The 24,851-nt window shown below is 43.9% G+C and overlaps 1 protein-coding gene across 1 annotated transcript in view; it reads right to left on the reverse strand.

Moving 5' to 3' along the window:
- The window catches only part of TOPAZ1 (testis and ovary specific TOPAZ 1), a 353,700-nt gene that overhangs the window by 179,599 nt on the left and 149,250 nt on the right, over positions 1-24,851 (reverse strand). Inside the window, exon 10 of the mRNA XM_077268982.1 lies at positions 502-653. Coding sequence (XP_077125097.1) covers positions 502-653 — 152 coding nt within the window. The remainder of the gene's footprint in view (positions 1-501; positions 654-24,851) is intronic.

A 24,851-nucleotide genomic window follows, 5' to 3' on the forward strand; every position in this document is an offset into this window, starting at 1 on the left:
ACTGTAAGTGATATTTGTATTTTGATGTAACCCCTTCTCATGTACAGCACCATGGAATTAATGGTGCTATATAAATAAACAATAATAATAATAATAATAATAATTCCCAAGAAGACTCTTGGCTGTATTAGCTGAAAAGGGTGCTTCTACTCAATACTGAGGAAAGGGTCTGAATACTTATGACCATGTGATATTTCAGTTTTTCTTTTTTAATAAATTTGCAAAAATTGCTATATTTGTTTTTTTTTCAGTCAAGATGGGGTGCAGAGTGTACATTAATGTGAAAAAATGAACTTTTTTGAATTTACCAAATGGCTGCAATGAAACAAAGAGTGAAAAATGTAAAGGGGTCTGAATACTTTCCATACCCAGTGTACATGCGTGTCATGATTGGGATAAAGAAACATGCTACATATCAATACCTACACAGGGCGTGGGAAATGGTAATTCAATTATAAGCGACAAAACACTTTTAATCATGTGGCAGGTGAATATACTTACAAATATCTTAGCGGCAGCAGCAGTTTCCAAAAGGTCAAAAAGATCTTGCCATAAACTTAGATTTACCAATGGATTTAGAAGAGCATCGAAAATGCCTCTGTCGTAATTAAGACTTGGGTAAAACCGATTGTAGTAATTTCTGAATATCCAAACTAGGATCACACAAAAAAAATCAATGCATATAATATATTGGGAATACAAAACAGACAAGTGCAATACACAGGAATCAGTAGAACACAACCACTAAGGTCCCTTTGATATTGTGTTTTCTTCTACGTTTAGTGGCTCTGTTGTCCAAATCCCCTGCAAAACAAGATATGGGTATGTTAACTAACAGGACCATTGACTATACTGATGCAAACAGCTCAACGTAGCAGACCATGTCTTGGTTTTCGCCTCCAATAGGCGTATATGACTGAAAATTATGCACGACAGAACACACGGTGACTGCATCATTATAGTCAATGGCCCCTATTGGCTCATATGCCCAAATCCAGTATTATGGAGAATTCAGATGAAAGCCCCAACAGGGCCACTGAACACTATGTGAAAGGGCCCTTAAGAATCAAACAACTATCCATTAAAGTACAGGAAAAATTAGGACTGAAATATTAACTATATTGGATATACACTTAGCATTAATCATGATGTAGACATGCAATGCCAACATTTATTTACACCTATAATAGTATTCAGCCCCACTGCGCACCAGAACATAGACTTTATTGCTCAGTTGCCATTGGTAATCGTAGACTGCGGCAACTGAGTTTTGCGGAATGAAGGGCTTTCTCAGCCCATCCATCCCCACCCCACTTGACATCAAATTACAGTCATGGCCAAAAGTTTTGAGAATGACACCAACATTATATTTTCACATGATCTGCTGCCCTCTGGTTTTTATTAGTGTTTGTCTGATGTTTATATCACATACAGAAATATAATTGCAATCATATTATGAGTACCAATAGGTTATATTGACAGTTAGAATGAGTTAATGCAGCAAGTCAATATTTGCAGTGTTGACCCTTCTTCTTCAAGACCTCTGCAATTCTCCCTGGCATGCTCTCAATCAACTTCTGGACCAAATCCTGACTGATAGCAGTCCATTCTTGCATAATCAATGCTTGCATTTTGCCAGAATTTGTTGGTTTTTGTTTGTCCACCCGTCTCTTGATGATTGACCACAAGTTCTCAATGGGATTAAGATCTGGGGAGTTTCCAGGCCATGGACCCCAAATCTCTATGTTTTGTTCCATGAGCCATTTAGTTATCACCTTTGCTTTATGGCAAGGTGCTCCATCATGCTGGAAAAGGCATTGTTGGGCGCCAAACTGCTCTTGGACGGTTGGGAGAAGTTGCTCTTGGAGGACATTCTGGTACCATTCTTTATTCATGGCTGTGTTTTTAGGCAAGACTGTGAGTGAGCCGATTCCCTTGGCTGAGAAGCAACCCCACACATGAATGGTTTCAGGATGCTTTACAGTTGGCATGAGACAAGACTGGTGGTAGCGCTCACCTCTTCTTCTCCGAATAAGCTGTTTTCCAGATGTCCCAAACAATCGAAAAGGGATTCATCAGAGAAAATGACTTTGCCCCAGTCCTCAGTAGTCCACTTCCTGTACCTTTTGCAGAATATCAGTCGGTCCCTGATGTTTTTTCTGGAGAGAAGTGGCTTCTTTGCTGCCCTCACTGAAACCAGGCCTTGCTCAAAGTGTCTCCGCCTCACAGTGCGTGCAGAAGCACTCACACCAGCCTGCTGCCATTCCTGAGCAAGCTCGGCACTGCTGGTAGTCCGATCCCGCAGCTGAAACAGTTTTAAGATACGGTCCTGGCGCTTGCTGGTCTCTCTTGACGCCCTGGAGCCTTTTTGACAACAATGGAAGCTCTCTCCTTGAAGTTCTTGATGATGCGATAGATTGTTGACTGAGGTGCAATCTTTGTAGCTGCGATACTCTTCCCTGTTAGGCCATTTTTGTGCAGTGCAATGATTGCTGCACGTGTTTCTTTAGAGATAACCATGGTTACTGAAGAGAAACAATGATACCAAGCACCAGCCTCCTTTTAAAGTGTCCAGTGATGTCATTCTTACTTAATCATGACTGATTGATCGCCAGCCCTGTCCTCATCAACACCCACACCTGTGTTAATGGATCAATCACTAAAACGATGTTAGCTGCTCCTTTTAAGGCTGGACTGCAATGATGTTGAAATGTGTTTTGGGGGTTAAAGTTCATTTCCTGGGCAAATATTGACTTTGCAAGTACAGTAATTGCTGTTAAACTGATCACTCTGACATTCAGGAGTATATGCAAATTGCCATTAGAAAAAATGAAGCAGTAGACTTTGGAAAAATTAATATTTGTCTCATTCTCAAAATTTTTGTCCATGACTGTACATGTAAGCGGGTAATATTTTTCAGGCACAGTGCAAAGCTAAAAAGGCAAGGAGCGCCTCATTTTACTGTTATGGTTTGCAGGTGTCATAACCCACTGGGAGAGCCCATGAGGTGCCAGAACAGCAGAACCCCGCCTCCCATAAGTGTCCCATTTTACGACTACACCTCTCAATGAATTCATCTAGGGATGCAGTGATCATATTGACACCATGGGCGTGTCACAGAATTTTATACCATTGGGAAGTGAAGACAAAATTGAAGACAAATTGCCATTAGAAAAAATGAAGCAGTAGACTTTGGAAAAATTAATATTTGTCTCATTCTCAAAATTTTTGTCCATGACTGTACTCCTGGTTTGCTATGGCAACAATGGAGTCCTAACAATGTCCTTCACTGAGAAGTCTTTTTTTTGTTTTTAATTCTCAAGTATTTATGGTAACACCAGTTATACAGAAAAATCGCCCCTATTGTGGCACAATTTATTAGCAAAGCTAATCTTGGACTGCTAGGACCCTGCAACTTTGCTATGCATGACAATCAGAGACAATATGTACTGGTAGGTTCTTTAATCCCATGCAATAGATTTTGTCTGGCCTTATTCACACACTGAGGTCAACTTTGACATATGGTAAGGTTTTTAATATTAGACAGCGTAGGCCCTGTCCCAAATCAGGGCAACTTGTCGACGGTGGGATGGCTTTTATGCTATTTTTGATCAAAAACAATATTACTAAGAACCCTGTGTTATTTAAATGCACTTTTGCTTTTTACTTATTTAGTTACAGCAGGGTTTTTACTCATTCTGTTTCTTGTAAGTTTTGTGCGCTTTATGGCCAATGTGAACATGCAGTTATGTTCTGCATGTATACCAACTTAATACAAGCTCAATTTTTTTTTTCCTTAGGATAGCTCATCAATGTCTGAGTGGTGGGGATGTGACACCCACCACCCCTGCCGTTCAGCTGTTCCCAGTGTTGGAGGGGTGTCCATAGAATGTAAAGTGGCCGTGGCTTGGTACTGTACATCCACCACCTATTCATATCAATGGTGGATGTGCTGTACCCAGCCGTGGCCACTATTCCATTGATGGAGATGTCCAGCTCCGTAACTGAGTGGTTTCAGCGGCCACCGGCACAAGATGATCGGCGGGAGTGGGTGTTACATCGATCAGACATTGATGACCTTATCCTAAGGATAGGCCATCAATGTTTAAGTCCAGGAAAAACCCTTTGAAGGAGGCATGACACTTACTAAATTGGGTGCATTTTACAACGGAGTTAAAAATCTGGCATAAATGTTAAGTGGTGACACGACTGGTCATACAATAGATGGGCAGGTATCACCACGCTTCGCCCAGCCCATGCTCCACCCATATTGGCTGATCTGGACAGAACTAGCCTGAAAAGGCTAATAGTCGCAAAAATGTTGCAACTTCACAGTGCTTTCTGTTGTAAACATTTTGCTGTATCGGCCCCTTGGTGTTTCTACAAGAAATCTTCAAAGGACAAGACATTTTAATCCGCAACACACTCTAAAATCTGATGCGTATAGGGCAGGGATAAAAAGGGGCCCTTTACTTACATTACTTTTGTCCAAAGACTGTTCAACATGGTTTATGAAAATCCAAACCAAAATCCCAGTGTGAATTTATCCTGGGTATCTAGAATTGTTCATTGCTCACATCCAATTACACCTACAGATTTTACATCCAATACTTCAGTACAAGATGATGAGGTTTTGACAGAAATATATAATTACTTATCCTAATGGGGGACAACCTACCAAATGGTTACCCAAAGGGTAAAAGAGACCTATAAAACTATACCACTAGTTAACCCCTTTAGTGAACAAAAAAAAAAACAAGGCAAAAAACAATGCTTTATCATCATACCGCCGAACAAAGAGTGAAATAACACGTGATCAAAGACTGATATTAATAAACATGGTACCGCTGAAAACGTAATCTTGTCCAACAAAAAACAAGCCCCCATACAGCTGCATCAGCTTAAAAATAAAAAAAAGTTATAGCTCTCAGAATAAAGCGATGCAAAAATAATTATTTTATATAAAATAGTTTTTATTGTATAAAAGCACCAAAACAAAAAAATGACATAAATGAGGTATTGCTGTAATCACACTGACCCGAAGAATAAAACTTCCTTATCATTTTTACCACACATGGAACGGTATAAACGCTCCCCCCCCCACAAAGAAATTCATGAATTGCTGGTTTTTGTCCATTCTGTTTGTTCGGGCGGCACGGTGGCGCAGTGGTTAGCACTGCAGCCTTGCAGCGCTGGAGTCCTGGGTTCAAACCCCACCAAGGACACCATCTGCAAAGAGTTTGTATGTTCTCTCCGTGTTTGCGTGGGTTTCCTCCGGGCACTCCGGTTTCCTCCCACATTCCAAAGACATACTGATAGGGAATTTAGATTGTGAGCCCCATCGGGGACAGTGATGATAATGTGTGTAAAGCGCTGCGGAATATGTTAGCCCTATATAAAAATAAAGATTATTATTATTATGCCTCACAAAAATCAGAATAGAAAGCAATCAAAAAATGTCATGTGCCCGAAAATGATACCAATAAAAACGTCAACTAGTCAAGCAAAAAACGAGACCTTACATGACTGTCGGCCGAAATATGAAAAACTTATAGCTCTCAAAATATGGTGATGCAAAAACTATGTTTTGCAATAAAAACAGTCTTTTAGTGTGTGACAGCAGCCAAACAGAAAAACCCGCTATAGGGTCCCTGTGTGTAATACTTGCGGCACATGTGTGGCATGCTCGTGCTGCATCAGTACTACAAGGATGAGCGCCAGGTTCTTATTAGATGCTTCTCCATTACTAAGCCGTGGGCTTGATGTCATCGGTGACATCAACCCCACAACTATTACCCCACTTGCCATCGCTACAGGGCAAGTGGGAAGAGCCAGGCAAAGTGCCAGAATTGGCACATCTAATAGATGTGCCTTTTCTGAGCAGCTGCTGGATACTATTTTTAGGCTGGGGGGGGTCAATATCCATGGCCCCTTACGAGCCTGAGAATACCAACCCACAGCTGTGACCTTTAGCAGGGCTGGTTGTCAAAAATGAAGGGGACCCCGCACCATTTTTTATTTATTATTTATGTAAATAATTATAAAAACGGCTTGGGGACCCCTCTATTCTTGATATCCAACCTTGCTGAAGCTGACGACTGAGGATTGCAGCCCCCAGCTGTGAGTTTTATCTGGCTGGTTATCAAAAGTAGGGAGAACCCACGGCATTTATTTTTTTTTTTAATTACCGTATTTATTTACAGCGCAGGAGCAGTAGATGAATACTCCCATCCGCGGCTCCTGCTGTCACTTATTAAAAAAAAATTCAAAAAATGGCGTCACTTTTGGGTATTTTCTATCATATAGACCCCTCAAAGTGACTTCAAATGTGAGGTGGTCCGTACTAAAAAAAAAAAACGGGTGTTGTAAAAATGAGAAATCGCTGTTTAAATTTTAACCCTTATAACTTACTAACGAAAAAAAAATTTTGGTTCCAAAATTGTGCTGATGTAAAGTAGACATGTGGGAAATGTTACTTAGTAAGTATTTTGTGTGGCATATCTCTGTTATTTAAGTGCATGAAAATTCAAAGTTGGAAAATTGCAAAATGTTCAGAATTTTCTCCAAATTTCCGTTTTTTTCACAAATAATAGCAAGTCATATCAAAGAAATTTTACCAGTATCATGAAGTACAATATGTCATAAAAAAAAAAAAGTCAGAATCACCAGGATCCTCAAAGAGACAATGGTCAGAATTGTAAAAAATGACTTGGTCATTAACATGCAAACAAACCTCAGGGGTTAAAAGGGTTTTCTTGCAAACAAAGTTAATTTTATCCCAAAATCTATTGATTAAAATGAAGTTCCACAACTGGATATGCTAAAAACAACAAATGATCCGGTGTTCTGATAATTTTATAAAAGTGTCCCTGCTATGAACTGGGTACTGACTTTGTCTGACCATACCACAGATCCTAGGCAGGGAAGGAAGCAAAAGTGTGCAAACAGGACTACATGGGAACCCATTGCAGCTGATGCCTTCTGAAGGCCTCTGTGCCTGCTATATGGCATCTCCTTTGAAGCTTCATATGCAGTGGCTGTGCAAAGAATTTAATCAGGTGAGAAAAAATACCGCAAAGTCAGAATTCTAAGGCCATGTGCACACGTTTAGTATTTTTCGCGTTTTTTCGCTATAAAAACGTGATAAAAACGCGAAAAAAACGCTTACATATGCCTCCCAGTATTTTCAGTGTATTCCGCATTTTTTGTGTAAATGTAGCCTTTTTTTCCGCGAAAAAATCGCATTGCGGAAAAAAAAAGCAACATGTTCATTAAAATGCGGAATTGCAGGGGATTCCGCACACCTGGGAGTCCATTGATCTGCTTACTTCCCGCACGGGGCTGTGCACACCATGCGGGAAGTAAGCAGATTATGTGCGGTTGGTACCCAGGGTGGAGGAGAGGAGACTCTCCTCCACGGACTGGGCACCATATAATTGGTAAAAAAAAAATAATTTAAATAAAAAATAGTCCTATACTCACCTTCGATGTCTTCCCGCCTCTCCACTGCACGCTGTCGCTTCGGTTCCTGTAGCTGGTGTGCGGTGAAGGACCTGCCGATGACGTCGCCGTCTTGTGATTTGTCGAGACCGGTCATGTGACCGCTCACGTGACCGCGACGTCATGGAAGGTCCTGCGCGCACACACCAGCTATACGGAACGGACGCCGGTGAGGAGATCAGCTGTCTGCGGGTGAGTATAAGCATTTTTTTTTATTTTTTTTATTATTTTTAAACATTCTATCTTTTACTATAGATGCTGCAAAAGCAGCATCTATAGTAAAAAGTTGGTCACACTTGTCAAACGCTATGTTTGACAAGTGTGACCAACCTGTCAGTCAGTTTTCCAAGCGATGCTACAGATCGCTTGGAAAACTTTAGCATTCTGCAAGCTAATTACGCTTGCAGAATGCTAAAAAAAACGCGAAAAAAACGGAAAAAAAACGCAAAAAAAAAAATGCGGATTTCTTGCAGAAAATTTCCGGTTTTCTTCAGGAAATTTCTGCAAGAAATCCGGACGTGTGCACATACCCTAAAAGTGAATCTGTCACCCCATTTTAGGCCTATAAGCTAAGGCCACCGCCATCAGGGGCTTATCTACAGCATTCTATAATGCTGTAGATAAGCCCCCAATGTAACCTGAAAGAGAAGAAAAACAAGTTAGATTATTCTAACCCAGGGGCGGTCCCGATGCGGTCCGGTCCGATGGACGTCACGGTCCGGGGCCTCCCATTTTCATACGATGACGTCCTCTTTTTTGCTTCCTGTCGCGGCTCCTGCGCAGGCGTACTTTGTCTGCCCTGTTGAGGGCAGATCAAAGTACTGCAGTGCGCAGGGAAAGGTCAGAGAGGCCCGGCGCCTGCGCACTGCAGTACTTTGCTCTGCCCTCAACAGGGCAGACAAAGTACGCCTGCGCAGGAGCCGCGACAGGAAGCAAAAAAGTGGACATCATCGTATGAAGATGGGAGGCGCCGTACCCGGACCGCGACGCCCATCAGACCGGACCGCCCCCCAGGTGAGTATAAGATAACTTGTTTTTCTTCTCTTTCAGGTTACATCGGGGGCTTATCTACAGCATTATAGAATGCTGTAGATTAGCCCCTGACAGCGGTGGCCTTAGCTTATAGGCCTAAAAAGGGTGACAGATTCCCTTTAAAGGGAACCTGTCACCCCCTTCCCCCCCCCAGGCGTTTGTAACTAAAAGAGCCACCTTGTGCAGCACTAATGCTGCATTCTGACAAGGTGGCTCTTTTAGTTATTGGTGCTGTAACTTCAGAAATAATCCATTTTATAATTTGTCCCAAATACCTTGAATCAGTCCTGGAGGCAGGTCTTTCCCCCCTGCTGCAAACGCAGAACCGCCGTCACTCATGTCCTGCGCTCTTTTCTCATGCCTTGGGCATGCGCAGTGAGCGCTGCCCATCCTCTGTCCTCATTTGCAGTCTAGCTGACTGCGCCTGTGCGGCCGCCCTACCTGAGATCCCGCCCCGCAGTGTCTTCTGATTTATTCTCACTGCGGGGATGGGATTCCTGGGCATGCGCAGTTCATATCTAAGCCTCTCACTCATCTCCCTCCGCCTTCTTCAGACTGTGCGGCGTCAGCTGATCCCTAATCGCATGCCACGGTGGCCAAAGGCATGAGAAAAGAGCGCAGGCACCGGCTCATTTGAAAACAGCGCTGAGGAGGCGGCGCCAAGAGGACATGAGTGACAGCGGTGCTGCGTTTGCAGCAGGGGGGAGGGAAAGACCTGCCTCCAGGACTGATTCAAGGTATTTGGGACAAATTATAAAATGGATTATTTCTGAAGTTACAGCACCAATAACTAAAAGAGCCACCTTGTCAGAATGCAGCATTAGTGCTGCACAAGGTGGCTCTTTTAGTTACAAACGCCCGGGGGGGGAAGGGGGTGACAGGTTCCCTTTAAAGGGAATCTGTCACCCTTTTTAGGCCTATAAGCTAAGGCCACCGCTGTCAGGGGCTAATCTACAGCATTCTATAATGCTGTAGATAAGCCCCCGATGTAACCTGAAAGAGAAGAAAAACAAGTTATCTTATACTCACCTGGGGGGGGCGGTCCGGTCCGATGGGCGTCGCGGTTCGGGTCCAGCGCCTCCCATCTTCATACGATGACGTCCGCTTTTTTGCTGTGGATGTGGGTCCGAGAAACGCTACAGTTCGGAAGGAGGGAAGTGTGTGGGCGGAGACTGTGTGGGTGGGTGTGTGTGGGCGGGGTCTGCGGCTGTCCGGGTGTGTGCGGCGCTGTTTGGGTGTGTGCTGGACTGTGCGGGACTGTCCGGGGGGTCTTTGGGGGTGTGTGTGTGTGCAGGCATCATCCGATGGGACTACAAGTCCCATCGGGCTATGCCTGCTACAGTGACAGTGAGTGACACATTAGCCAATGATGGGACAGTAGTAGTCCCATCATCCGGCTAATGTGTTGAATGTGAAAAAAAAAAAACATATATACTGTACATGTACAGTACATACAACACAACATACAACATGCAACACAACATGCAACGCGCAAAATACAACACGCAACACACAACATGCATCACGCAACATACAACATGCAACACAACAAGCAACACACAACATACAACACAACATGCAACACAACACAATGCAACACACAACACACAACATGCAACACAACACGCAACACACAACAACATGCAACACGCATCACGCAACACACAACATGCAACACGCACCATGCAACATACACAACACGCAACATACAACACGCACCATGCAACATACAACACGTAACATGCACCATACAACATGCACCATGCCACATACAGTACACACATACTGTACATACACTATGTTCCAAATTATTATGCAAATTACATTTTTATCGGATTTTCCTAAATGGTTGGTGCAAATGACAGTCAGTCTAATAAAAGTAATCACCCATTAGAGTATACATCGAATTTTATTGAAGAAACCTCCCAATGATCACAGTATAATCTCCAAAATGAATAAAAACTTAAAATGCACTGTTCCAAATTATTAGGCACAGTAGAATTTCTAAACATTTGATATGTTTTAAAGAACTGAAAATGCTCATTTGTGGAATTTGCAGCATTAGGAGGTCACATTCACTGAACAAAACAGCTATTTAACGCCAAAACATCCTAACAGGCCAAGTTACATGTTAACATAGGACCCCTTCTTTGATATCACCTTCACAATTCCTGCATCCATTGAACTTGTGCGTTTTTGGAGAGTTTCTGCTTGTATTTCTTTGCATGAAGTCGGAATAGCTTCCCAGAGCTGCTGTTTTGATGTGAACTGCCTCCCACCCTCATAGATCTTTTGCTTTATGATACTCCAAAGGTTCTCTATAGGATTGAGGTCAGGGGAAGATGGTGGCCACACCATGAGTTTATCTCCTTTTATGCCCATAGCAGCCAATGACTCAGAGGTATTCTTTGCAGAATGAGATGGTGCATTGTCATGCATGAAAATGATTTTGCTCCTGAAGGCACATTTCTGCTTTTCATACCATGGAGGAAAGTTGTCAGTCAGAAACTCTATATACTTTGCAGAGGTCATTTTCACACCTTCAGGAACATTAAAGGACACTACCAGCTGTTTCTCCATGATTCCGGCCCAAAACATGACTCCTCCACCTCCTTGCTGACGTTGAAGCCTTGTTGGGACATGGTGGCCATCCACCAACCAGCCACTACTCCATCCATTTGGACCATCCAGGGTTGCTCAACACTTATCAGTAAACAAGACTGTTTGGAAATTAGTCTTCATGTATGTGTGGGCCCAATACAACCATTTCTGCTTGTGAAGACTGTTTAAGGGTGGCCGAATAGTAGGTTTATGCACCACAGCATGCCTTTGAAGGAGCCTACACCTTGAGGTTTGAAGGACTCTAGAGGCACCAGCAGCTTCAAATATCTGTTTGCTGCTTTGTAATGGCTTTTTAGCAGCTGCTCTCTTAACCCCTTCATGACCCAGCCTATTTTGGCCTTAATGACCTTGCCGTTTTTTGCAATTCTGACCAGTGTCCCTTTATGAGGTAATAACTCGGGAACGCTTCAACGGATCGTAGCGATTCTGAGATTGTTTTTTCGTGACATATTGGGCTTCATGTTAGTGGTAAATTTAGGTCGATAATTTCTGCGTTTATTTGTGAAAAAAATGGAAATTTGGTGAAAATGTTGAAAATTTTGCAATTTTCACATTTTGAATTTTTATTCTGTTAAACCAGAGAGTTATGTGACACAAAATAGTTAATAAATAACATTTCCCACATGTCTACTTTACATCAGCACAATTTTGGAAACAACATTTTTTTTGCTAGGAAGTTATATGGGTTAAAATTTGACCAGTGATTTCTCATTTTTACAACAAAATTTACAAAACCATTTTTTTTAGGGACCACCTCACATTTGAAGTCAATTTGAGGGTTCTATATGGCTGAAAATACCCAAAAGTGACACCATTCTAAAAACTGCACCCCTCAAGGTGCTCAAAACCACATTCAAGAAGTTTATTAACCCTTCAGGTGTTTCACAGCAGCAGAAGCAACATGGAAGGAAAAAATGAACATTTAACTTTTTAGTCACAAAAATGATCTTTTAGCAACAATTTTTTTATTTTCCCAAGGGTAAAAGGAGAAACTGGACCACGAAAGTTGTTGTCCAATTTGTTCTGAGTACGCGGATACCTCATATGTGGGGGTAAACCACTGTTTGGGCGCACGGCAGAACTCGGAAGGGAAGGAGCGCCATTTGACTTTTTGAATGAAAAATTGGCTCCAATCTTTAGCGGACACCATGTCGCGTTTGGAGAGCCCCTGTGTGCCTAAACATTGGAGCTTCCCCACAAGTGACCCCATTTTGGAAAGGAGACCCCCCAAGGAACTTATCTAGATGCATAGTGAGTAGTGTTGAGCATTCCGATACTGCAAGTATCGGGTATCGGCCGATACTTGCTGTATCGGAATTCCGATACCGAGATCCGATATTTTTGTGATATCGGGTATCGGTATCGAAACAACATTAATGTAAAAATGTGTAAAAGAGAGAATTAAAATAAAAAATATTGCTATACTCACCTCTCCGACGCAGCCTGCACCTTACCGAGGGAAGCGGCAGCGTTCTTTGTTTAAAATTCGCGCTTTTCTTTCCTTTACGTGAGTCCCGGCTTGTGATTGGTTGCGTGCCGCCCATGTGACCGGGACGCAACCAATCACAGCAAGCCGTGACGTAATTTCAGGTCCTTCAGGATTTTAAAATTACGTTCCGGCGTTGTGATTGGTTGCGTCGCAGTCACATGGGCGACGCAACCAATCACAGCAAGCCGTGACGTAATTTCAGGTCCTTAAGGATTTTAAAATTACGTCCCGGCTTTGTGATTGGTTGCGTCGCAGTCACATGGGAGACGCAACCAATCACAAGCCGTGACGTCACGGGAGGCTGGACACGCGCGCATTTTAAAATGGGCGCGTGTCCAGCCTCCCGTGACGTCCCGGCTTGTGATTGGTTGCGCCGCGATCAACCAATCACAAGCCGGGAGGCTGGACACGCGCGCATTTTAAAATTTTAAAATGCGCGCGTGTCCAGCCTCCCGGCTTGTGATTGGTTGACCGCGGCGCACAAAATGAGTGAGGATGAACTAAACCAAACAAGGGGAAACTGCCAATGTTGTCAAAACATCAATTATTGCATAATAAGTTTGGTCGAATTTGCAGGATGTGTCTCACATTCCCATGTATCACCTCTCAGCTGATGTATTATACAAGCCTCCCGGCTTGTGATTGGTTGACCGCGGCGCAACCAATCACAAGCCGGGACGTCACGGGAGGCTGGACACGCGCCCATTTTAAAAAGCGCGCGTGTCCAGCCTCCCGTGACGTCACGGCTTGTGATTGGTTAATGGCGGCCATGTTGCCGGGACGCGGACCAATCACAGCAAGCCGTGACGTAATTTCGTCACGGCTTGCTGTGATTGGTCCGCGTCCCGGCAACATGGCCGCCCTGACCAATCACAAGCCGGGACTTCACGTAACCAAGTAAAAGCGCGAATTTTAAACAAACAACGCTGCCGGTTCCCTCGCTGAGGTCCAGGCTGCGTCGGACAGGTGAGTATAGCGATATTTTTTATTTTAATTCTTTCTTTTACACATTTATATGGATCCCAGGGCCTGAAGGAGAGTTTCCTCTCCTTCAGACCCTGGGAACCATCAGGAATACCGTCCGATACTTGAGTCCCATTGACTTGTATTGGTATCGGGTATCGGTATCGGATTGGATCCGATACTTTGCCGGTATCGGCCGATACTTTCCGATACCGATACTTTCAAGTATCGGACGGTATCGCTCAACACTAATAGTGAGCACTTTAAACCCTCAGGTGCTTCACAAATTGATCCGTAAAAATGAAAAAGTACTTTTTTTCACAAAAAAATTCTTTTAGCCTCAATTTTTTAATTTTCACATGGGCGACAGGATAAAATGGATCCTAAAATTTGTTGGGCAATTTCTCCTGAGTACGCCGATACCTCATATGTGGGGGTAAACCACTGTTTGGGCGCATGGCAAGGCTCGGAAGGGAAGGCGCGCCATTTGACTTTTTGAATGGAAAATTAGCTCCAATCGTTAGCGGACACCATGTCGCGTTTGGAGAGCCCCTGTGTGCCTAAACATTGGAGCTCCCCCACAAGTGACCCCATTTTGGAAACTAGACCCCCCAAGGAACTTATCTAGATGCATAGTGAGAACTTTAAACCAACAAGTTCTTCACAGAAGTTTATAACGCAGAGCCGTGAAAATAAAAAATAATTTTTCTTTCCTCAAAAATGATTTTTAGCCCAGAATTTTTTATTTTCCCAAGGGTAACAGGAGAAATTGGACCCCAAATGTTGTTGTCCAGTTTGTCCTGAGTACGATGATACCCCACATGTGGGGGTAAACCACTGTTTGGGTGCACGGCAGGGCTTGGAAGGGAAGGCACGCCATTTGGCTTTTTGAATGGAAAATTAGCTCCAATCATTAGCGGACACCATGTCGCGTTTGGAGAGCCCCTGTGTGCCTAAACATTGGAGCTTCCCCATAAGTGACCCCATTTTGGAAACTAGACCTCCCAAGGAACTAATTTAGATGTGTGGTGAGCACTTTGAACCCCCAAGTGCTTCACAGAAGTTTATAACGCAGAGCCATGAAAATAAAAAATAATTTTTCTTTTCTCAAAAACATTTTTTTAGCCCTGAATTTTTTATTTTCCCAAGGGTAACAGGGGAAATTTGACCCCAATAGTTGTTGTCCAGTTTCTCCTGAGTACGCTGATACCCCATATGTGGGGGTAAACCACTGTTTGGGCACACGTCGGGGTTCGGAAGGGAAGTAGTGACGTTTTGAAATGCAGACTTTGATGGAATGCTCTGCGGGCGTCACGTTGCGTTTGCAGAGCCCCTGATGTGCCTAAACAGTAGAAACCCCCCACAAGTGACCCCATTTTGGAAACTAGACCCCCAAAGGAACTTATCTAGATGTGTGGTGAGCACTTTGAACCCCTAAGTGCTTCACAGAAGTTTATAACGCAGAGCCGTGAAAATAATAAATACGTTTTCTTTCATCAAAAAAAAATTTTTTTGCCCTGATTTTTTTATTTTCCCAAGGGTAACAGGAGAAATTTGACCCCAAGAGTTGTTGTCCAGTTTCTCCTGAGTATGCAGATACCCCATATGTGGGGGTAAACCACTGTTTGGGCACATGCCGGGGCTTGGAAGTGAAGTAGTGATGTTTTGAAATGCAGACTTTGATGGAATGCTCTGCGGGCGTCACGTTGCGTTTGTAGAGCCCCTGATGTGCCTAAACAGTAGAAACCCCCCACAGGTGACCTCATTTTGGAAACTAAACCCCCAAGGGAACTTATCTAGATGTGTGGTGAGCACTTTGAACCCCTAAGTGCTTCACAGAAGTTTATAACGCAGAGCCGTGAAAATAATAAATACGTTTTCTTTCCTCAAAAAATTTTTTTAGCCCTGATTTTTTTATTTTCTCAAGGGTAACAGGAGAAATTTGACCCCAAGAGTTGTTGTCCAGTTTCTCCTGAGTACGGTGATACCCCATATGTGGGGGTAAACCACTGTTTGGGCACATGCCGGAGCTCGGAAGTGAAGTAGTGACGTTTTGAAATGCAGACTTTGATGGAATGCTCTGCGGGCATCACGTTGCGTTTGCAGAGCCCCTGATGTGCCTACACAGTAGAAACTCCCCACAAGTGACCCCATTTTGGAAACTAAACCCCCAAGGGAACTTATCTAGATGTGTGGTGAGCACTTTGAACCCCCAAGTGCTTCACAGAAGTTTATAACGCAGAGCCGTGAAAATAAAAAATCATTTTTCTTTCCTCAAAAATAATTTTTTAGCCCGCAATTTTTTATTTTCCCAAGGGTTACAGGAGAAATTGGACCCCAAAAGTTGTTGATCAGTTTCTCCTGAGTACGCTGGTACCCCATATGTGAGGGTAAACCACTGTTTGGGCACACGTCGGGGCTCGGAAGGGAGAGAGCACCATTTTACTTTTTCAATGCAAGATTGGCTGGAATCAATGGTGGCGCCGTGTCGCGTTTGGAGACCCCCTGATGTGCCTAAAAAGTGGAAACCCCTCAATTCTAACTCCAACACTAACCCCAACACACCCCTAACTCTAATCCCAACCCTAACCACAACCCTAACCCCAACACACCCCTAACCCTAGTCTTACCCCTAATTCCAACCCTAACCCTAAGGCTATGTGCTCACGTTGCGGATTTGTGTGGATTTTTCCGCAGTTTTTGAAAAATCTGCAGGTAAAACGCACTGCGCTTTACCTGCGGATTTACCGCGGATTTCCAGTGTTTTTTGTGTGGATTTCACTTGCGGATTCCTATTATGGAGAAGGTGTAAAACGCTGCGGAATTGCACAAAGAATTGACATGCTGCGGAAAATACAACGCAGCGTTTCCGCGCTGTATTTTCCGCACCATGGGCACAGCGGATTTGGTTTTCCATAGGTTTACTGTAAACGTGATGGAAAACTGATACGAATCCGCAGCGACCAATCCGCTGCGGATCCGCAGCCAAATCCGCACCGTGTGCACATAGCCTAATTCTAACCCTAATTCCAACCCTAACCCTAATTCTAACCCTAGCCCTAAGTGCAACCCTAGCCCTAAGTGCAACCCTAGCCCTAAGTGCAACCCTAGCTGCAACCCTAAGTGCAACCCTAGCCCTAAGTGCAACCCTAAGTGCAACCCTAGCCCTAAGTGCAACCCTAAGTGCAACCCTAGCCCTAAGTGCAACCCTAAGTGCAACCCTAAGTGCAACCCTAGCCCTAAGTGCAACCCTAAGTGCAACCCTAAGTGCAACCCTAGCCCTAAGTGCAACCCTAAGTGCAACCCTACCCCTAACCCTACCCCTAACCCTACCCCTAATGGAAAAACAAAAATAATTATATTTTCTGTATTTTATTATTGTCCCTACCTATGGGGGTGATAAAGGGGGGGATTTATTTACTATTTTTTTTAATTTTGATCGCTGTGATAGAACTTATCACACAGCGACCAAAATGTGCAGGAACGAATCTGCCGGCTGGCAGATTCGGCGGGCGCACTGTGCATGCGCCCGCCATTTTCCAAGATGGCGGCGCCCATGAAGAAGACGGCCGGACACCGGGAGGGACATCAGAGCTAGGTAAGTATGAGGGGGTGGGACCGGAACACGGGGGGGGGGGGGGGGATCGGAGGACCTGGGGAGCGGACAGGAGGACCGGGGGAGCCGACAGGAGGGAGGAGGTGAGCGGAACGGAGATCGGGGCAAAAAGGACGACTGGGGAGGCGATCGGTGGGGTGGGGTGGGGGCAGATCAGGGTCTCCAGCCATGGCAGATGCTATTGCAGCATCGGCCATGGCTGGATTGTAATATTTCACCATTTTCATAGGTGAAATATTACAAATCGCTCTGATTGGCAGTTTCACTTTCAACAGCCAATCAGAGCGATCGTAGCCACGGGGGGGTGAAGCCACCCCCCCTGGGCTGAAGTACCACTCCCCCTGTCCCTGCAGATCGGGTAAAATGGGAGTTAACCCTTTCACCCGATCTGCAGGGACGCGATCATTCTGTGACACAGCATATGCGTCACAGGTCGGATTGGCACCGACTTTCATGACGCATACGCTGTGTCACAGGTCGGGAAGGGGTTAATCCAATGAACTTGCCTGGCAGAAATCTTCCTCATTATGCCTTTATCAGCACAAACACATTTGTGCTCAGATACAGCCACAAATCTCTTAACAGTACGATGATCACGCTTAAGTTTTCGGGAAATTTCTAATGTTTTCATCCCTTCACCAAGGCATTGCACTATTTGATGCTTTTCAGCAGCAGAGAGATCCTTTTTCTTTCCCAAGTTACTTGAAAACTGTGACCTGCTTAATAATGTGGAACATCATTTTTAAGTAGTTTTCCTTTAATTAGAATCACTTGGAAAACCAATTATCACATGTGTTTAAGATTGATTTCAGTGATCCATTGAGCCCTGAGACACAATACCATCCACGAGTTTATTTGAAAAACAAAACAATTAAATCTTTATGACACTTAAATCCAATTTGCATAATTTGGAACACAGTGTACATACAATACATACATATAGACATACAGTACATATAACATAGAGTACATACTCACCATCACCTTGATCCCCGAAGCCAGTCAGCTGTAAAAAATATTAAAATAATAAACAAACAATATGCTCCCTGATCCGCAGAAATCCAATTAATACGATTGTCCCATGACGATCTCCCGTGGACAGCAGCAGCATCAGCTGATGCGACCACTCTCCAGGGGCTCCAGGAATACAATGACGGGAAGGTATCCTTCCGCAAATGTATTCCTCCGCCGCTGTAAAAATCAGTCCATAGTCTCACTTGTGGCACTGCTGTGTGGGAAAATTCCCACGCAGCAATGCCATAAGGTGAGATCCTGAACTAAGGTAACCTCAGTGATGCACTGCAGGAGCCATTGTCTCCTGTCAGTGTGTCATTGAAGGCCCTATAGAGCAGTGACATCACCCGATCTCACTGTTCTATAAGGGGAGATCGTCGTGGGACAATCGTTATTAATTGAACTGCGTTGGACAGGGAGTATACGGTTTATTATTTTTAATTTTTTGCAGGTGATCAAGTATGGTAAGTATGGTTAAATTAAGAATAATAAAATACTTTGTTCTGGCTGTGTCTTTATTTATTTATTTTTTTAACTTTCACTACTCTAGGATTAATAATGGATAGGCGTCTTATGGACGCCTTTCCAATATTAACCAGGCTTAATATCACCTTACATTAGCAAGGTGACATTAACCCCTTATTACCCCATATCCCACCACTACTTGGGAGTGGGAAGAGAGGGGCTAAGTGCTGGAATTGGCGCATCTTGCAGCTGTCTGCGTAGCCTTTCTGGCTATAAAATATAGGGGGACCCCATTTTTGGGGGGGTTTTGGGGTCCCATTTTAATAGCCAGTAAAGGCTATGCAGACAGCTGCGGGCTGATATTCATAGCCTGGGAGGGGCCATGGGTATTAACCCTTTCCCAGGCAACAAATATTGGCCCCTGGCCATCAGCTTTCCCCCTCTGGTGCAGTAAATTGCACGGGAGCCCACGCCATTTTTTTTACCGTTTTTTTTTAAATTAAACATTCATTAACAAACATCGGCCTTGCTATTATTTATCTATGGATAATCTATCTATAGATATATTTAGAGATATATATATATATATATATATATATATATAGATATATATATATATAGATATATATATATATATAGATAGATATATAGATACATAGATATATCTATTTATAAATCTATAGGGTATGTGTCCATGGGCCAGATTGCCGGCGCTTTGGAAGGAGTGGAAAACTCGCTCCACCCAAAGCGCCGTCCCCTTCTGTAAACAGGTAAAGGTAAACAGACATGCTGCGTTCTAAAAAGACGCGCCACATGTCCAGAAATGCAGGGCTGCCGGATGCGTGTTCACACGCATAGTGGAGACGGGATTTCATAAAATCCCCTCCACTATGCTGTAACATCTGGACGCTGCGGGTTGAACGCTGCCGGTTGTAGACAGCATCCAATCCGCAGCTAATCCGGATGTAATACTGAACGTGGACACATACCCTACGCTATCCATACATCTATCAATAGATACATCTATTCATAGATATATCTATCCAGATATATCTATAGATAGATGTATGCATCTATAAATCTATCTATATGTAGATCTATCAATGCATCTCATTTCTTCTATCTATCTATAGATCTATCTATCTATCTATCTATCTGTGTGTGAACTGGAGTGTAGGTTGGACAAATGTAAAAGAGGTTGGACAATAATGACATCACAAATCTTTTTTTTTTGTTCAATAATACATCTTTATTTAGTTTACAAAAACGCATTAAAAAAAGCACAAAAAACGCACCAAAAAAACCATCAAAACTGCGCAAAAAACGCATCAAAAACGCAGCTGCGTTTTCTGCCAGGAGATGCAGATTTTGTGCAGAAAATTCTGCACCCAAATCTGCAACGTGTGCACACAGCCTAAAAACTAGGTGAAGAGCCAAACTCTGCTACAAAAGGTGAAGTTGTGAAGAAATCTATAGTGGGGAAAAAGGTATTTAGTCAGCCACCCAAGTTCTCCCACTTAAAAAGATCAGAGAGGCCTGTAATTAACATCATAGGTAGACCACAACTATGGCACACACTGTTGGTGGTATGTTGGCCCATTCCTCCATGCAGATTTCCTATAGAGCAGTCTTCAGATCTCAACCCCATAGAAAACCTTTGGAGGGAGTTGAAAATCCGTGTTGCCCATTGACAGACCCAAAACATCTCAGGAGATCTGCATGGAGGAATGGGCCAACATACAACCAACAGTGTGTGCCAACCTTGTGAGGACTTACAGAAAACGTTTGACCTCTGTCATTGCCAACAAAGGATATATAACAAAATACTGAGATGAAGTTTAAAGACCAAATACTTATTTTCCACCATAATTTGCAAAATCTTGCCAAATCAGACAACGTGATTTTCTGGATTTTTTTTCTCATTTTGACTCTCATAGTCGCGGTCTACATATGATGTCAATTACAGGCCTCTCATCTTTTTAAGTGGTGGTTGACTAAATACTTTTTTCCCCACTGTAGATGTGGGGAACAGAGAGCACAATAGGGTGATACCATATGGAGGAAGGGTGGGTAAGTGCTTGGTTAACACTCACTCAGTGAAGTCGTGACTGTCATGGCTCAGTTTGGGGATTCTATCCGGTGAGCTATTGCGGCATAGTTGGTTCCCCTGTCTGCTGAGCTATTGCCTTTTCTTCCCTGTCCAAATGCTGATAGTTTATATTGTCGTTGTTTTTCCTTCTTGGTTTCCTCCTCTTCAGGTGGTTCTCATTTTGGTTTGCCCCATCACATTCTGGGTGGGGTTTTATATGTTCACCCTTCACTGCACTTCCTTGCTGGCTATATTTCTAGGTGGATTTGTGCAAAGGAACTCCAGCCCTTCAGTTACAGGATTTTCCTTGCTAGGCAAACACCGTTTGTATATCTGTTGAGTATCTTTTTGTCTACCTTCCCAGCACCTTTCCCTTTTACCTCAGGGTTCTGGGAAGTTATTCTTGTTTCATTTATTTTTGTTTTTCTTTAGTTTCCCATCTTTTCCCTTTATGAATGTACTTTAAGCTTTCTCACCCTGGGTCCAAGTGTCCACCTGCACACTTTCCTCTTCCCTTGTTAGTGTGTAGCGTCCTCCCCTCTGGTTCCTCAGGAGGTACGAGAAACTGCTCGGTGGCCTTTTAGGGAGTCGGGCCACTGTGGTGCTTTTAGTTGTGCTACTAGGGACTCTGTAGTCTGTACAGGGACCAGTAGGGTGCAGGTGTGGCTTCTCTCTGTAATAGGTCATCTTTATTTCTGTTACCGGTGTGCGAGTGTGTCATGTTCATAACAGGGACAGCATCCTTATTCCTGTTACATGTGTGCGAGTGTGTCACATTCATAAAAGGGACAGGTACAAGCCCCATGTAGGAATGAAGACAAACAGCTGCTGCTGTTCCATGGCTCGTGGATAAATCCTGCAGGAAATAGTGGACACAGTGGGACCAAAAAAAAAAAAAACTTTTGGTGGGCTGCGTTGCTGGAGTAAATAGATTCTTCAACAGGGATGATAAGATTTATTTTATTCACAACTTATTGTTTTTTCACTTGATAAAGATGCTGGTACAGCATTGAAACGCTTTGTGAATAAAATAAACCCTATCATCATCAATGTTGAAAAATCGGTTTACTCCAACAGTGCAGCCCACCTAACATGTTTTATCCAACTGGATCCAAAGGTAAAGTTGTGGAAGACAATTTAATTTTACAAGACATCCATTATTCCATTATGGCAATACTACACACAGCAACAACACACAAGTTATACTGCGTCAGCAAGGTCTATCCCAGGCAAAGATTTCTAAACAAACTGGGGTTTCAACATGTGCTTGTCAAACTTATGAAGAAGCACCAAGAAATGGACAATGCTGATGTCACACCGTGATGGTCTTCAGTAAAGAAGGGGGCTCAAATTGTCCCTGGAACCATAACTATTAGTGATGAGCGAGTATAGTCGTTGCTCGGGTTTTCCCGAGCAGGCTCGGGTGGTCTCCGAGAATTTGTAAGTGCTTGGAGATTTAATCTCCGAGCAGTTACAACTACTCGGAGACCACCCGAGCAACGAGTACACTCGCTCTTCACCAATAACTATCCCTATCCCGGGGGGTACTCTTGAAGGTAGAGAGGCCCGAGTCTCCAATCTTACTATGCTCCTGTTAAACGCTAATCTGTTCCCTCCCCCACCCGATGAGGCGTGGGGCAGAAATATAAAGTAAACAATACACAAAGATAAAACTAGACTAAGGGTACCGTCACACAGTGCAATTTTGATCGCTACGACGGCACGATCCGTGACGTCGCAGCGATCGAATGATTATCGCTCCAGCGTCGTAGACTGCGGTCACACGTTGCAATCACGGCGCTGGAGCGATGCCGAAGTCCCCGGGTAACCAGGGTAAACATCGGGTTACTAAGCGCAGGGCCGCGCTTAGTAACCCGATGTTTACCGTGGTTACCAGCGTAAAAGTAAAAAAAAACAAACCGTACATGCTCACCATCTGATGTCCGTCCGGTCCCTTGCCGTCCGCTTCCTGCTCTGACAGATCCGGCCGTACAGTGAGAGCAGAGTGCAGCAGTGACGTCACCGCTGTGATCTGCTCTCACTTTCCGGCCGGCAGACAGTCAGAGCGGGAAGCGGACGGCAAGGGACCGGACGGACATCAGATGGTGAGCAAGTACGTTTTTTTTTTTTTTTACTTTTACGCTGGTAACCACGGTAAACATCGGGTTACTAAGCGCGGCCCTGCGCTTAGTTACCCGATGTTTACCCTGGTTACCAGCGAACGCATCGCTGGATCGCTGTCACACACAATGATCCAGCGATGTCAGCGGGTGATCAAGCGACGAAAGAAAGTTCCAAACGATCTGCTACGACGTACGATTCTCAGCAGGATCCCTGATCGCTGCTGCGTGTCAGACACTGCGATATCGCTAGAACGTCACGAATCGTACCGTCGTAGCGATCAAAATTGCACTGTGTGACGGTACCTTAACAGAAAGCAACAAACATACAAACACTCACCAAAGGTAGAGTGATATGGAAGGATAGGAATTTACCAACCAAATGGTAATAGGACAATGAGGAAAGCATACACCCAAAAACAGCAAGCAACAATCTCCAGTAGCAACAACGATCTCCAATTCAGCACAGCATCACCAAGGAAGCAAAACTTTCACTGGCAAGGCAGAGAAAGTCTGGCCAGGTATTATCCAGAGAGGTAAAGACCAGATCAGAAGTAGTTGAAATGGAACTGCAAGTTTCTGACCAGAATAGAAAAGGTCGCTAACCTCTTCAGCACCAAAGGAAATCAAATCCATTTAATATGGGACAAAAACAAAGGCTAAATGGGAGGATCTGCGATTCACAATACGCAGTGATCTTCTAAGCCCAGCCCTCTCAAGAGGACGTGACAGCAGAAAACCTGACACGCAGTGGGCGACCAGGGAAATTTAGTGCAGCATATGAAAGACTTGCTTACATCCCTTAAAAAAAAAATCAGAAGATGTCCAAATGTACCAGCAACTGGGGAGACCCAGGTATTGTTCATCACAGCATTGCCAGAAGTGGTATTCATGGAAGAATTGTGGACAAAAACCATACCTACCACATGGAAAAAAGCCAAGTGACTCAACCATGCATGAAAACATGAACTGACGTGCAGAAAAATGACAGCAGGGTCTTTGGATGGGTAAGGGTATGTTTCCACGTTCAAGAAACGCTGCGTGTTTGACGCTGCGTAGAGCCGCAGCATCAAACACGCAGTGTCCAGATGTTACAGCATAGTGGAGGGGATTTCATGAAATCCCGTCTCCACTATGCGGTAAAACACACAGGTGGCAGACCCGCGTAAACGGACATGCAGAACGTCTTTTCAGAATGCAGCAAGTCTGTTTACAAAGCAGCGACGCTCCGTCGCCGCCCCGTAAATTTACCATAGACTATCATTAGATGCGATAAAATCGCATCTAATGATTAGTCACACATGTAGAAACTGCACACATACAGCTTACTACGCATGTCTGCCGGCTCACCTGTCCCGACGCCGGAAGTCCCTCGTCTACTGCAGTTCTCGCGATAACTTATGTTATCGTGAGAACTGCCATGCACGTGACCGGGAGTTATCTCCAGTCACTAGTCTGGTTCTCGCAAACAGCTGATCAGCTGATTGTGAGAACGCTGTAGTGTAGGTGATCGCTGGAGAGTTATCTTCGGCGATCATATACAGGCTCTGCTACATCTGGATGTCAGGCATCCAGATGTAGCAGAGCTGGACTCTTCTAGACTGTGTGCACATACAGCACACAAAATACACTATACAACATACACCATGCAACATACGACATGCAACATACGACAACATGCAACATACTGTACATACATACAGAACATGCAACATTCATAACATACAATACACACATATAGACATACAGTACATTAAACAGAGTACATACTCACCATCACCTTGATCCCTGAAGCCATTGTCACCTGTAACAAATTATAAAATAAACAAACAATATACTCCCTGATCCGCAGATATCCAATTAAAACGAGTGTCCCACGACGATCTCCCGTGGAGAGCAGCAGCATCAGCTGATGCCGCCGCTCTCCAGGGGCTCCAGGAA

This window comes from Ranitomeya variabilis, chromosome 6, assembly GCF_051348905.1.
Source record: "Ranitomeya variabilis isolate aRanVar5 chromosome 6, aRanVar5.hap1, whole genome shotgun sequence".
Classification (NCBI taxonomy): Eukaryota; Metazoa; Chordata; class Amphibia; order Anura; family Dendrobatidae; genus Ranitomeya; species Ranitomeya variabilis.